We start from the raw sequence: 12,474 nt of genomic DNA on the forward strand, positions 1-12,474 counted from the left end.
CTAATCTAATTGAATGGTGACATCCCAGGCTACCATCTCCACATTCCTTAGCATGGTACACTCTAGGAACTCCCAATCAACTCTATCATAAGACTTCTCAAATGCAAAACGATGATATCCTATCCCTTGGATTGTGAAAGAGATGTGGACTCCCAAAAGGTGAAAATATTGTCTAGGATGGTGCACTTCCGAACAAAACCAATCTGAGTAGGGTGAGTGAGGTCTAGCATTAAGAGAGAGAATTTGAGACTCATCATTTTAGCTAGGATTTTACATGTTGTTCCAAGCAAAGTAATCGATCTTCATTGGGTGATCTCCAATTTTCTCCACTGCCTTTTGGGATAAGGCAAATCAATCTGTCAAATAGCATCTCTAGTATCTCTTGATGCCATGATCTCTTGAAATGTTGCTAGAAGTCCTATGCTGATCCATATTTAATCCATAATCTCCCAAGCACTTCCCTCATGGTAATGCCAATAAAGCCTCTGCCATCTCCTCCTCTGGGATGGGGGCCATCAAGTGTCTCCTCATGCTCTTTGGCCACTCTATTGGTACTGTGCCACACAATCTGTCTATCCCTCTCAAAGCTTGGAGGTCTCATCATCAAACCAAATAGGGAAGTATAATAGTCTATGTCCACCTATCCAACCTCCTGTGGCCCTTGGGCAAGGGACCTATCTACTCTCTTGAGTTTCCTAACACTGTTAAGGGGAGCAGCAAGAAAGTGGTGCGGGGGCAGGGAAGAAGGGGGTGGCAGCAGCCCAGCAGTGCTAGCGGGTGTTTGCCAGCAGCAGCACAGTCAAAGTAGTCCAATATTCTCCCAGAGAGCACTCACTACCTATCGTAACATAGTCGTGAGGAGGGATACCAGTGCGCCAAGCCCTTTTGTCTCTTTGCTCCAGATTTTGTCTTTCCAACTTCGTTGTGAGCATCAGAATTGATGGTCCATCATCTGTGACATGGTGACAGACGTGATAGACTGCGATTCTTGATCATTGCACAACCCTAAGACTGCAGTTCGCATGACTCGAGAACATAAGTCTCAGGCTGAATTTTGTGTAGGCACTAGCTGCCACCCAACAAACGTGCAGTATATAACATTTTAATCTGCATTTAAAAGTCCCAAATTGGTTTTTAATCAATATAAGTATATACTTAGAGCCATGAAATGCAGTTTATTTAACTGAACAAGGGACATCTCAGGCTACACATTCAGAATCCTTTCATCCTGAAGCCTAATCTAGGAATTTTTGTAGCATTTTTTAACCAGCCTTTTCAGTTCTGGGCTCTCAAATATCAAGTCCTCTTGCTGAGGATCAATTTCCTTTGAATACAAGTCAAAGTTTGTTTCATCACTAGCATGAGAGACAACCTTGGCAATCCATTCCTTCTTTGATGCTGACCTGTGAATCTCCTCATCCAATGTTCCTGCACCCACTAAACGATAAGCATAGACTCGTTTACTCTGTCCAATCCTGAATGCTCGGCTAATTGCCTGTTGTGTAACTGCAGGATTCCATGTCAAGTCCAAGAACACAATCCTGGAGGCACCTATCAGTGATACGCCTTCGCCGCAAGCTTTAATAGAAGCAAACAGTACCCTTGAATCAGGATCCATGTTGAAACTCTCAATTATCTTTTCCCTGACTTCAGCTGGTGTGTTACCTTCAAGCCTCCACAATTGTCGATTCTCTGCCCAGTGCAAGTAATTTATCATAATTTTCTCTAGCAGAGACAATGGCTGTAAGTATTGACTGAATACCAGTACTTTCTCGTTCAAGTGGTGGCATAACAGTACCATGTCAAGAACAAACTTTGTCTTTACACCAAGGTTAGGGTCTTCATCATTCATAAGGCTCAGCTCTGCTCCATGTCCAGCTGCAGAAGGAGATTCATCTTTCTCTTGAGATTGTTGTGTACAATCCACCTTAAGTTTCAATAAGGATGGATGAACACAGATTAGGGCAGATTTAATCTCCCTTTCCATCTTGTTTGGTGCTTGTTTCTGTAGTGAGACAAAAGCCTTTTCTTGTGCTTTGGTTAGTGATAGAAAAACGGTGTAATCATTCAATCCTGGCAAATTGTCCAGTACTTGACCCCTGTACCAGTGAACAAACGGATCAGTTAGCTGCTTCAGAAGCTTAATTGTCTGGTTTTGTTCATCTATGCTTCCAAACTGGATTTTATCTCCCAAGCATTCAACAAACATCCTCTGCTCCAGACTCTCTGCAGTATGCCTCTTGCTGCCTGATTTTGAATCAACAGTCTTGGCATGCCCATGTGACTCCTTTGCATTGTGATCAAGAAGAGAATCTAAGATGATCCGTGCACAACTAGCATTACTTCTCAAGAAATCTGGCCTTACTAGCTTGAAAAGTGTAAATAGCTCCTCAAAGTTGTTCTGGAACAGTGTTCCAGATAGGAGAATGCGCCTTTTGGTGTGAACATGCATGAGGCCTTTGAGGATCTGGGTATCACTATTCCTGGTTATGTGCCCTTCATCCAGTATCAGAAGCCCAGGAACTTCTAGGAGTAGTTTTTTCAACTCCATGCAAATAGGATTTCCTGTTCTGTACTTCACTAGACTGGAAAAGTGGTGATAGCTTACAAAGAGGATGCTTCTGGTCCTCTGCCATTCTTTGACTCTTTGACATTGCCAAACTCTCAGTGAATTGCTTGCATTGACATCAAAAGAATCTCCCCAATCACTGCTCTCTCCCAAAGTCTTACCTGAGCTACTATTCTCGTAAAGGTTCAATAGGGGAATATCTTCTGCATTCCATTTTTTAAATTCTTTGACCCAAGGAAGCAACATACCCTTGGGTGCCATAATCAATACCCTTTCATTTGGATAAGCTTCCAAAAAGCTCTGTAAGAATGCAATAACTAGGAACGTTTTCCCTGTTCCTGGAGCATGTGCCAGGATACAACCGCTAGGCTCATCCCCAACTATATTTTTCTCCAAGAAATCAAAGCCATCAAGCTGATGCAAATGCATCAATCCTTTAAATTGTGGATGAACTGCAATGATTTTCTGGTTTTGGTTATTTTTATGTGCACTTTCCTTATCAATCAGGTCTTTCAAAGAACGTTCATCAAACTCATCTTCAGAAACCAGATGCTTGCGGTGCTTTTTCTTATGCACCTGTCCTCAAGTAGCATATATCAAACAGTCTCAGTTTAGGCCACAGGATAGCACTAAAATCATAGCCAAAAGGACTGTCATACAAATGAAATCTTGAACTTCTATGAGTGTAGATCCATAAAGCTCCAAACTATTGTTTCTAAGTAGCTGGTTTGAGGGAATATTTGAACACAAGAATTACCTCTGCAAGCACTATACCAGTTTTTTCAAATCAGCAATTATCAAAGAGGCTACATATGTGACCTAGGAAATTTATCATAGGGATGAAATGAATAGACCTGCATTAATTGCATGCACAAGTGTGCAACATAATCAAGATTAATGTCATCAAACTTACATTTCCCCAGCTTATCTGGAAGATTGTCTCAATATCCTGCCCGACAAGCCCACATACTTCACATACCAAGCCCATGTCATTTTTCAAATAGAAATGATGATCGCACCCTTGTACAGTTGGGTCCGGTTCAGGATCTTCTGTTTCATCTTGCCCCTGGTAAAGAGAAAAGTCAGTATTTGTCCAATCAGATGCACCCAAAAAATTATATTATTAAAAAAAAACAAAACAGCATGTGGCAATTAGGGAGGCAAAAAAAGATGCTTCGGTGTATAGTCCAATCCATACAGGTGAGTGCTACATAGGACTGCAGCCTACATGGTGTATAGTCCAACCCATGCAGGTGAGCGCTACATAGGACTGCACCCTACATGGAGGAATTTGATTAAAATAGAGGATAATTAATATGAAAGAGCCTCTAGTTGGCTCTTTACTTTCTACAATTTGATCAACAGCAGTTAGGTTTTTTAATTTTTGGATGACCCCTGCTTTGGAGCGAGCCACAGACCTTCCTAGTGCCATTGTTATAAAATGGTTACTGTTGTTTGATTCAGTTTTCTTAAAATTGCTTATAAAGTTGATCTTCAACAGCCATTCTAATTTAAAACTAAAATCTGGGCACATAGATAACATGGTGGTTTTACCCTACATTTTATTTTCAATCTGTTTCAAGGTCATGATTGTATCTTGCTAAAAACATCCTATTGTTTTTCAATGATATTAGTCTGAAGTTGTCAAATTAGAAAAAGTTTATAAACTATAGCCAGAAGATTGATTGTTAGGCTGGTGGGAGAACCTCACCTCTACACATTGCCGACAAAATGCCATATCCTGCCACATGTATGTTAGACCATCATCGTCAGACTCGATCTTAGCATCTTCTTGGCAATTAAGCAAACTGAAAGGTGTTAATTCCTCATCATCTTCACAAGTGTCTTGGACTCCCACCCACACTGAGCTGTGTTCCACAAGCTGTCCCGGTGTAATAGTTTTAGCTTGACTCAACTCTGTAGAGGAATGGTTAATATTCAAGTCTGTAAGAGGTCCTGCAACATTTAAGGTTTTGTAACATTCATCAACTGTCACCCCAATGCGTGCCAGCCTCTCTATTACAGAGCAGACATGGGCTGGTACTGTAACCTCAGCTCTTAATACACTGCAGTCAGTCTGTAATCCCAAGTTTGCTTGGCAGCTTGCCCTGGAAGAGATCTCATGAGATCGATTCCGCTTCATTTTCTTAGGTTGTGGGGCCCATTTAATTGGTGAATTCTTCATTATGGTCTTCACATCCTTTATAGTGCTGATGCACATGCTTGACAGCTTACTGACATCTTCGGTCAGGCTTCCATAGGTTGATGTTTTTGCTCTTTCCTTATGCTGATCATCTGCAAGAGTAGAAACAACACCTCAGGTCTTTGAAGAAAGTAAACACATTCAGGTCAATCAAACATCTACCATTCTAATAGCACCTTTGGTGCCCAATTAAAGACTCATATAGAAAACTGGTTCTTTTCTCGATTCTCTCTTGTGAAATAAGCAAGAACAGATGAAATTTTTTGCAGAAGCTGCATTTGCTCCAGCTCAATCTTAAAAATGCTACATACCTTAATTGCTCATGCATGTATGTAGTTTGTTGGTTCTATCTAACTTGAGTCTCTGTAGAGTCCCAGTATAGGATTTAGGCTCACCTCTATCAGAAATTCGTTTTGTTTTGTTTTTTGCCCCAGGGGGTGGGGTAGGGGGTAATGGTATGTGATTGTGTGATTGTTTGCTGTGTGCTGTCTGGTCCAAGACTTGGTGATGTGAATGCCATCTGTTCATGCTGCTAAATCCCAAGTATATCAGAAACAAATGTGGCATATTAAGGATGACTTGAGAGCTTTGCAGGAAAATGTTACCCCATGCAACCGAGGACTGCATGGAAGGCACAACTATTTTTCTTGCTAACTGCCACAGAGCTTTTACAATGTTTGGAGTTGGTTGGATTACCCTTGGTGCCTTAGTTTAAGAGAGAAAACGTGTTTGAGGATTTCAACGGATCGAAGAGTGTGGTTTTGGAGAGACTCGTTCCTATTGTCAAGTGCTCCAATGAAACTTCCTTCTAGGATCTAACTTGCACATGAGACACCACATAATCCCTATCTATGGTAGGGTGAAATATGAGGAAACGGATAATAGACTCAACTCCCAACCATGGAGCCAAAACCAGCTCAGCCCCAACTTGGAGTCCAACAAAATAATGGACCACACTCAGATCACAACACTCATGTCACAAGGGCTGGTGTTTCATACCACCAACTACACCATACTAGCGTGCAGATGCAATGGCCTTAGGGCCTAGAGTCCAAGTATGGTGATCATAAAAGATATCACAGAAATGAGATCCATGGTCCTTTTATATCCTCCTTAACAGTACCCTAGTTTAGGGACACATCCACCCCTAGTCTCAATGCGAACCAAGCCTATTGCAAATGCTGTTGATGCCCATCTCGGAGGTCCATGCATGTAACACTTCGAGTTTCCTCCTTGCTGTCCCAGCAATATCCTCAGGAATGAAGCCAAGAAAGTGACTGTAGACTGAGTGAACTGACTTCCATGTTGCCTACACCTCCAAAGTGCACGGTGTTTCCACTTGACGATAAACAATCCTTCGGGATCATTTAGTCCCATAGTCAAGGAGCACTTGGAGTTGTAGTGGAATATTTTGAGCCATACATTTCTAGTCATGGGGCTTCCTTACGGACTATCTACTCGCCTTGTCCCAAGCATTCTTTCAAATGACTTACATCGAACAACATATGTGTTGGGTACAACTCACACCTACGCTCACAGAGGAGTGTTGGTAATCCTTAGTAGGACATTGGGGCACTTTTAACTCTCCTTACGAGAGGTTTTTTCCCCCAGATTTATTTCCTTTTATTTTATGTGCCTATGTTACACAGTTTGGGCACTTATCGTGTTTTACACCCTTCGGGTGTGAACACCCTCTTACAACCCTAAGGTTTAAGGCTTGCACTTTGTACTTGCACTTCAAACTCTTTAATTATTGTATTGGGTGTCGTGCTATCACACACACTCTCTCTTCACTGTCAACTGTACTTGCAGCTGAGCTTGAGCTTCGATCCTCATGCATCCTCTCACCTCTCACATTTGGTATGAGAGCTGCACTTTGCTCAGCTAAGGTCCTGGCCACCACCAGCTGAGCTGAGTTTCATTGTTAGTGTCACCACCAATGCTCATAGAAGTGTCTGTCGAGGAGCTGACCTTGTCCTTATCTCATTCGGATGAAGAACCTGAGGATGCTAAAGTGCGAGGAGTTTGAGAGAGGGCACCCAAGAGATTTTTTATTGGGCCGATGGGATGGGGCGAGAGGAATATCGGATCTCAATAGGAGTAGGTTGAGGAGAAGGGCCAATGCCTAGCATACTCGTAGAATGAATGTGCTCAAACACAACGCGGGTGTGTAGAGAAGCGGCAAAGACCATGTGACTTGTGGGAGAGCTAAGAAGTGCCACTGAAAGTGTGGGTTGCCCAAAAGAGATTACTAGCAATGCCATGGACAACATGGGAGTTGTATTGAGGTTGAGAGCCTCAAATGGCTTTGCTGATGGTACAATGGGTCTTGTTGACAACTCCATGGTAGCATAGGAACAACTTGTCTACTTTTTTTTCTTCTTCTTCTTCTTCTTTTGTTACTACTTCTACTTCTTTCTTCCTTCCTTTCTCTCCTCCTCCCTCTTCTTCTACTTCTTCTTCTTCTCCTCCTCCTCCTCCTCTGTTTTTCTGGGTGGGGCAAGGTGGCCTGGGGAGTGCAAGGCTGGGTCGAGGTGGTTTTGGGCAGGGATGTTGAGGTGGCAGGTCGGTGGGAAACAAGACGGGGAGGTTAGGAAGGTGGGTTCGGGCAGGCAGTGGGGGCAGCTATGGGTGGGGCTGGTTGAGAGGGTGGATCAAGAGGGCAGGGCGGGGGGGGTAGGTTGGGGAGCAAGGTGGGTGTAGGGCAGGTGGAAGGCAGGTCAGGGCAAGCAGTAGGGCAAGGCTGAGTGGGATGGGGTCGGATAGGGAAAGTTGGGGGTAGGGAGGGTAGGGTGGTTTGTCAAGTGTGGTCCCCCATTTTTTAAATTCCTTTTTTTGTTTTTCTTTGTCCTTCTTCTTCTCTTTTTTTCTTTCCTTCCTTTTCTTTTCTTTCTCCCTTCTCTTTCTTTTTTCCTCTTTTTTCTCTCTTTTTAGAGAAAGTAAAAATTTAAGGTACATGCCCATGCATATGCAAAGTATGATGGGCACACTCCCAAAAGCAAAGAGAGGGAGAGAGAGATGGGGGATGCTTCAACATATGGTGTGGCAAGGCAACTGTTTTGCACGCGCGCGAGAGAGAGAGAGAGAGAGAGAGAGAGAGAGAGAGAGAGAGAGTTTACGAAAAAAAAGAGAGAGAGAGAGATTAACGTCTACATAAGGCCAATGTGACCTATGAGACAAAATCCAAAGTACATCCATATCTAATGTCATCTCATCTGTAAGGCGAAGATACATTAAAATAAGTGGCCTAAACAAAATCCAAAGTACATCCATGTCTAATGTCATCTCATTAGTAAGGCGAAGATAAAATTAAAATAAGTAAGTGGCCTAAACAATATCCAAAGTATATCCATGTCTAACGTCATCTCATCAATAAGGTGAAGAAAACATTAAAATAAGTAGGCGGCCTATGAAACAATGCTAAGAATAGTTTTATGATGGGACTACACTAGAGTACAACCATGTCTAGTGTTGTCCCATTAATAGAAAGAAAAGGAAACCCAAATCTAACAGAACTATGTACAGAAAAATGTGGTGGAATCTGTAGGTTGTAGCTGATCTCAAGGTCTATACATGATCTCAACTATAATGTGGTCCCTAACCACTCCACCCATATGCCTAGTGGTGAATCTTCGATGTCTCGTGATAATGGCTCTAATCTGACCATGGTGCGGCCTCCTCGGACGTGGTCTTGGTAGACGAGGTCATCGTGCTTGACAATATGAAATGGCTCTATCCAATGTGACTCCACGGCATGGAATGGGAGGTGTCTAGCAAGATGGTCGTATCTTTGGCAAGGTAGTTAGCATTGTAGATAAGGACTAGATATCTGATGTGAAAGCTTGGCATTTGGAGATGGCGATCATGCCAAACCTTCCATTGTTGTTGGATGGCCTTCAGAGCTTGGTCAGCATGGATGTGGGTGTCTTCCAAAAGATGCAAATGCAGCGAGGGCTCGGAGAGGAGTGTCACAACATCAAGATGCTAGAGGAGGCGAGGTGTGAGGGTGGCAAACTTGAATGGCATGATTGCTTCCAGGCCAAATGCAAGCTAAAAGGGTGTGTGCCATGTGGCCTTGTGTGTCGTGCAGTATGTCCATAAGCAACCAAGCAAAGCCTCATCATCCCAATGTTGGGGATGTGAGTGGCATGTGCGGAGGAGGAGGTGACACAATGTTTTGTTGGTGCTCTCTGCTCAGCCATTGGCATATGGATGGCACAAGATTGCCAATGGAAATTCTTGTAATGACTAAGAAGATCGTTGATAAGAGCATTATTAAAGTGTATACCACGGCCCGTCATGATACTGAGGGGGAAACCATAGTGAAAGAACACATGGGAGTAAAAGAAGGCTGCAACAGTGGAGGCAGAGGCTTGTCGCTTGTGGACACTTGGTGCAGAAATAAGCCATGAGCCAATAAGTCTTTGATATCCTTGTACTAGGTTGATACTACATCCACTTGGAACAACGAGCAAGTAATCCTAAAGAGCTTGCTAACTAGAAAATTTGGGTCGAGACCTTCGAATGATGGTGCTCTCTGCTCGTGACACAACTAAGATGGTAGCCATATTATGGTGTTTTCTCGGACACATCCATAACTCAAAATCAAATTCTTGCAAAAGTAGCAACCATCTACAAACACAAACAAAAAGTTGAGATTTGTTAAGTAAATATCTTAAAGCCTAATGATCTGAAATAACAACAAAGTGGGCTCCTAAAAGATAATGTTGAAATTTCATACAAGCGTAAACAACAGCCAATTTTTCATGCTCAATTGTGGAGTAATTACGTTCGGCCTTGTTGAGAAAATGACTAGCATAGTAGATAGGCAATTGATGTTGGCTGAGGAATCTGGTTGTGTGAGGGCGGCTCCTACTACTGCTATAAGGCTTGCATCCATGTGGACATTGAAGGTCTTAGTCCAATCAGGGGTGATTAAGATGGGTGCTTAAGTAAGGCGCCATCTAAAATACTTGAAGGATTCATCAACCTCAGAAGACCAGCCACATTTTCCAATACTCTATCAATGTAAGGTAAGGGAAAACCATCGCTAATCATGGCCTTGTTAATGAACTTCTCAAAGATCAGCACAAATTTGGATTTTTCCATTCATTATAGGAACAATTACGATAGGTGCAAGCCATTCTGAGTTCTCTATGGGTGTGATAATCTTTGCATCGAGCATTCTATCCAATTCTTGCTTAACTTCTAATGTATATTTAGGGTTAAGCTTATACACGCGCCCTCATACAGGACAAACATCACTATGGAGTGGAATACAGTGTCAGCCATGCTAAGGAAGAATGCCTAGAAGATCCTTGTAGATCCATGCAAAAATATCAAAGGAGTGGAAAAAAGAGGTTACCTTTTCAAGATGAGAAGGGAATTCCCATAGCCATGCTACTAGCAAGATGGGTTTCAGGACTTCTAGGCTGCCAATGTTGTACTCCCACAGCATGTCTTGGAATCGTTCCAGCTCCAACAGTTGCCCTTGTTCTACTTCCCATATAAGAACTGTTAGATCATGGTCAAGGGTATCATCAATCTTTTGTGTTGCAATAGTGTCACTCAGCCAAGATGCTGGTAGCTTACCATATTCAGCATGCATGTCTGCAGTTCTAGGTTCTTCCAAAGAAGGTGCGGTCAGTTTACTAGTGCATCTAATGGTGTGATGTTGAGAGGGTGCTTTCCATTGCACTTGACATGTTTCAGGTAAGAGATGGCTTCCTTTGTCTTGATGGCGATCAAAGTGAAGAGTATCTAGTTCCCATGGATCAACCTACCCAAAATCCAAGGAATTTTTGAGTTGGGATCCCACAGATTTCTGTGAATCAAGGTACTCTATATTTTCTATGTCAGTGCTATCCTCTAAGTGATTGTTTGAAGAGTTTTCTATGTTTGCGGTATTAAGCTCTAGGTTTTGAGAGACTGTCTTTAGAAGTCAGATGGGTTTTTAGGTTAGAGTTTTGCAATGGTCGATTTTTTTAATTTGGAGTGGCAAGGGGAAACTTGTTTATTTGCACCATATGGCATGAGAATCCCCCTAGCCAATCTAAGAGGGCGGAGTCATCTAAGGAATGGGGGCTACTTGGGCGAGTGGGTGTGGCAGCTTCCACAACAAGTACCATGATAGAAGAAAAGTCGAGCCCTTTCTCTAATTGCAGTGGTGTTAGCACCTTGACATACTTAAACCATAGCTCATCCATGTCCCAATCTTGGCATACCCTAGGTCCCTAGCTATGTGGAACCATGGGCAGCCAATAAGGAATAGGTACAATCCTTCCATGGCTGGAATGTCTACTACCAGGAAGGACATATGGAACTGGAGGCCTTGTATGTGCCCTAGAACCCCTTCAACCAATCCCATGGGTTGCACTTCCCAAATATTTACTATGTGAATGGTAAAAGGGGCGGGTCAAGTAATTGTAAGCCCTAATGTTAAAAGTGACATTTTAGGCATTATGTTAAATATGTTAACTCCCAAGCCACCATCCACTATGGCCCCTTTAATAGCATGGCCTTTAACTTCAACCAAAAGTCGTGGGCTACAAGAGTCAACAATGACAAGAATGTCCAACACTAGGTGACAATTGACACTAGTAGATATTGGGGTTCAATTGTGGACCCTTCACTTGATTGAGAATGTTTTGCACATATTCCTCAACTAGAGGACTCAAAATGCCAAGCTTGGGGAAGAGAGAGATGAAGCCACTTACCATTGCAAATTTCCTCAAGCAAAGCTTCACTTGGAGGCCAATCATTGAGGGCCTTGGCCATCCTTGTTGTCGAGGATGGATGACATAACTGCTCCTAAGTTTACTGAAAAGCCTCTTCGATAACATTGTAGCCTTCTTGCTGTTTTGGTGCCTCGGTAATAGCCTTCCTTGCGAGAGATAGTGAGCATTTTTCTCTTGCTACAAATTCATTTATCGATGTTGGTAGTTCAAAGTTTCCTAGAGGGACTTTATCAAAATTTCTTGATGGAAATTGTGGATGTTCTAAGGAGGAAGTGGAAGGAGTACATGGGGAGATTCCTACAGGATTGGAAGAAGTTTAAAGGGCCTTTGCTTGTGCTTGTGCTTGTGTGAGAATAGCCACTAAGGGAGCAAGTGTGCTAGTGGTAGGAGAAGTAATATCAATCAAGTCATGGTTTGAGGTGCTTGTGTATTTTGGTTTTGGGACAGTCTCGAGTATAGTGGTCGCGAGAACTTGGACAAAACCGGCATGGAGGTGTACCTTCTGGGAGGGTGCATCTACTTTGATAATGTTAGTATTCTCCACACCTATAGCACAATATGGGGTGGTCACACAGATTGCGAGAGGCCCTCAGTCTTGTGGAGGGTGGTATAGAAGAAGTGGCATATGCAAGTGGAAGAGTAGTCAGCAAAGGAGGATTCGTGGAGGGTGGAATGTTGGGGTGGGATGCAAATAAGAACTATTGCCTTGCTGTAAATGAGAAACTTGAGGGGAAACCTGGTGAGAAAAATAGGGGTTGCAAGTGGACTTACTTGGGGAGTGGTTTGAGTCCTTTAAGGTAGTAACATTCATGATCTTCATGGCCTATCTTGCGACAAAAGCTGCAGAATTTACGCCAAGGGCACTCACTTGGCATGTGCCCTTGTTGTTGACAATGGGTACACCAAGGAGCAGCAGCTGTTATGCTAGAAGTAGCTGCACTTTTGAGCTCCTCCTTAAGAGCTCT

The 12,474-nt window shown here is 42.9% G+C and overlaps 1 protein-coding gene across 1 annotated transcript in view; it reads right to left on the reverse strand.

Annotated features, from left to right (window-relative positions):
* Window positions 1-1,197: 1,197 nt before the first annotated feature.
* LOC148014300 (protein CHROMATIN REMODELING 35-like) overlaps window positions 1,198-12,474 on the reverse strand; it is an 81,616-nt gene continuing 70,339 nt past the window's right edge. The window contains exons 3-5 of the mRNA XM_087666603.1: window positions 4,281-4,864; window positions 3,483-3,635; window positions 1,198-3,145 (exon numbers count right to left, since the gene is read on the reverse strand). Of these exons, the coding sequence (XP_087522729.1) occupies window positions 1,241-3,145; window positions 3,483-3,635; window positions 4,281-4,864 (2,642 nt within the window). The 3' untranslated portion in view covers window positions 1,198-1,240. The remainder of the gene's footprint in view (window positions 3,146-3,482; window positions 3,636-4,280; window positions 4,865-12,474) is intronic.

Source organism: Lygodium microphyllum, chromosome 25 (assembly GCF_053477565.2).
Source record: "Lygodium microphyllum isolate KBCC chromosome 25, Lygodium_microphyllum_v1.1.10, whole genome shotgun sequence".
Lineage (NCBI taxonomy): Eukaryota > Viridiplantae > Streptophyta > Polypodiopsida > Schizaeales > Lygodiaceae > Lygodium > Lygodium microphyllum.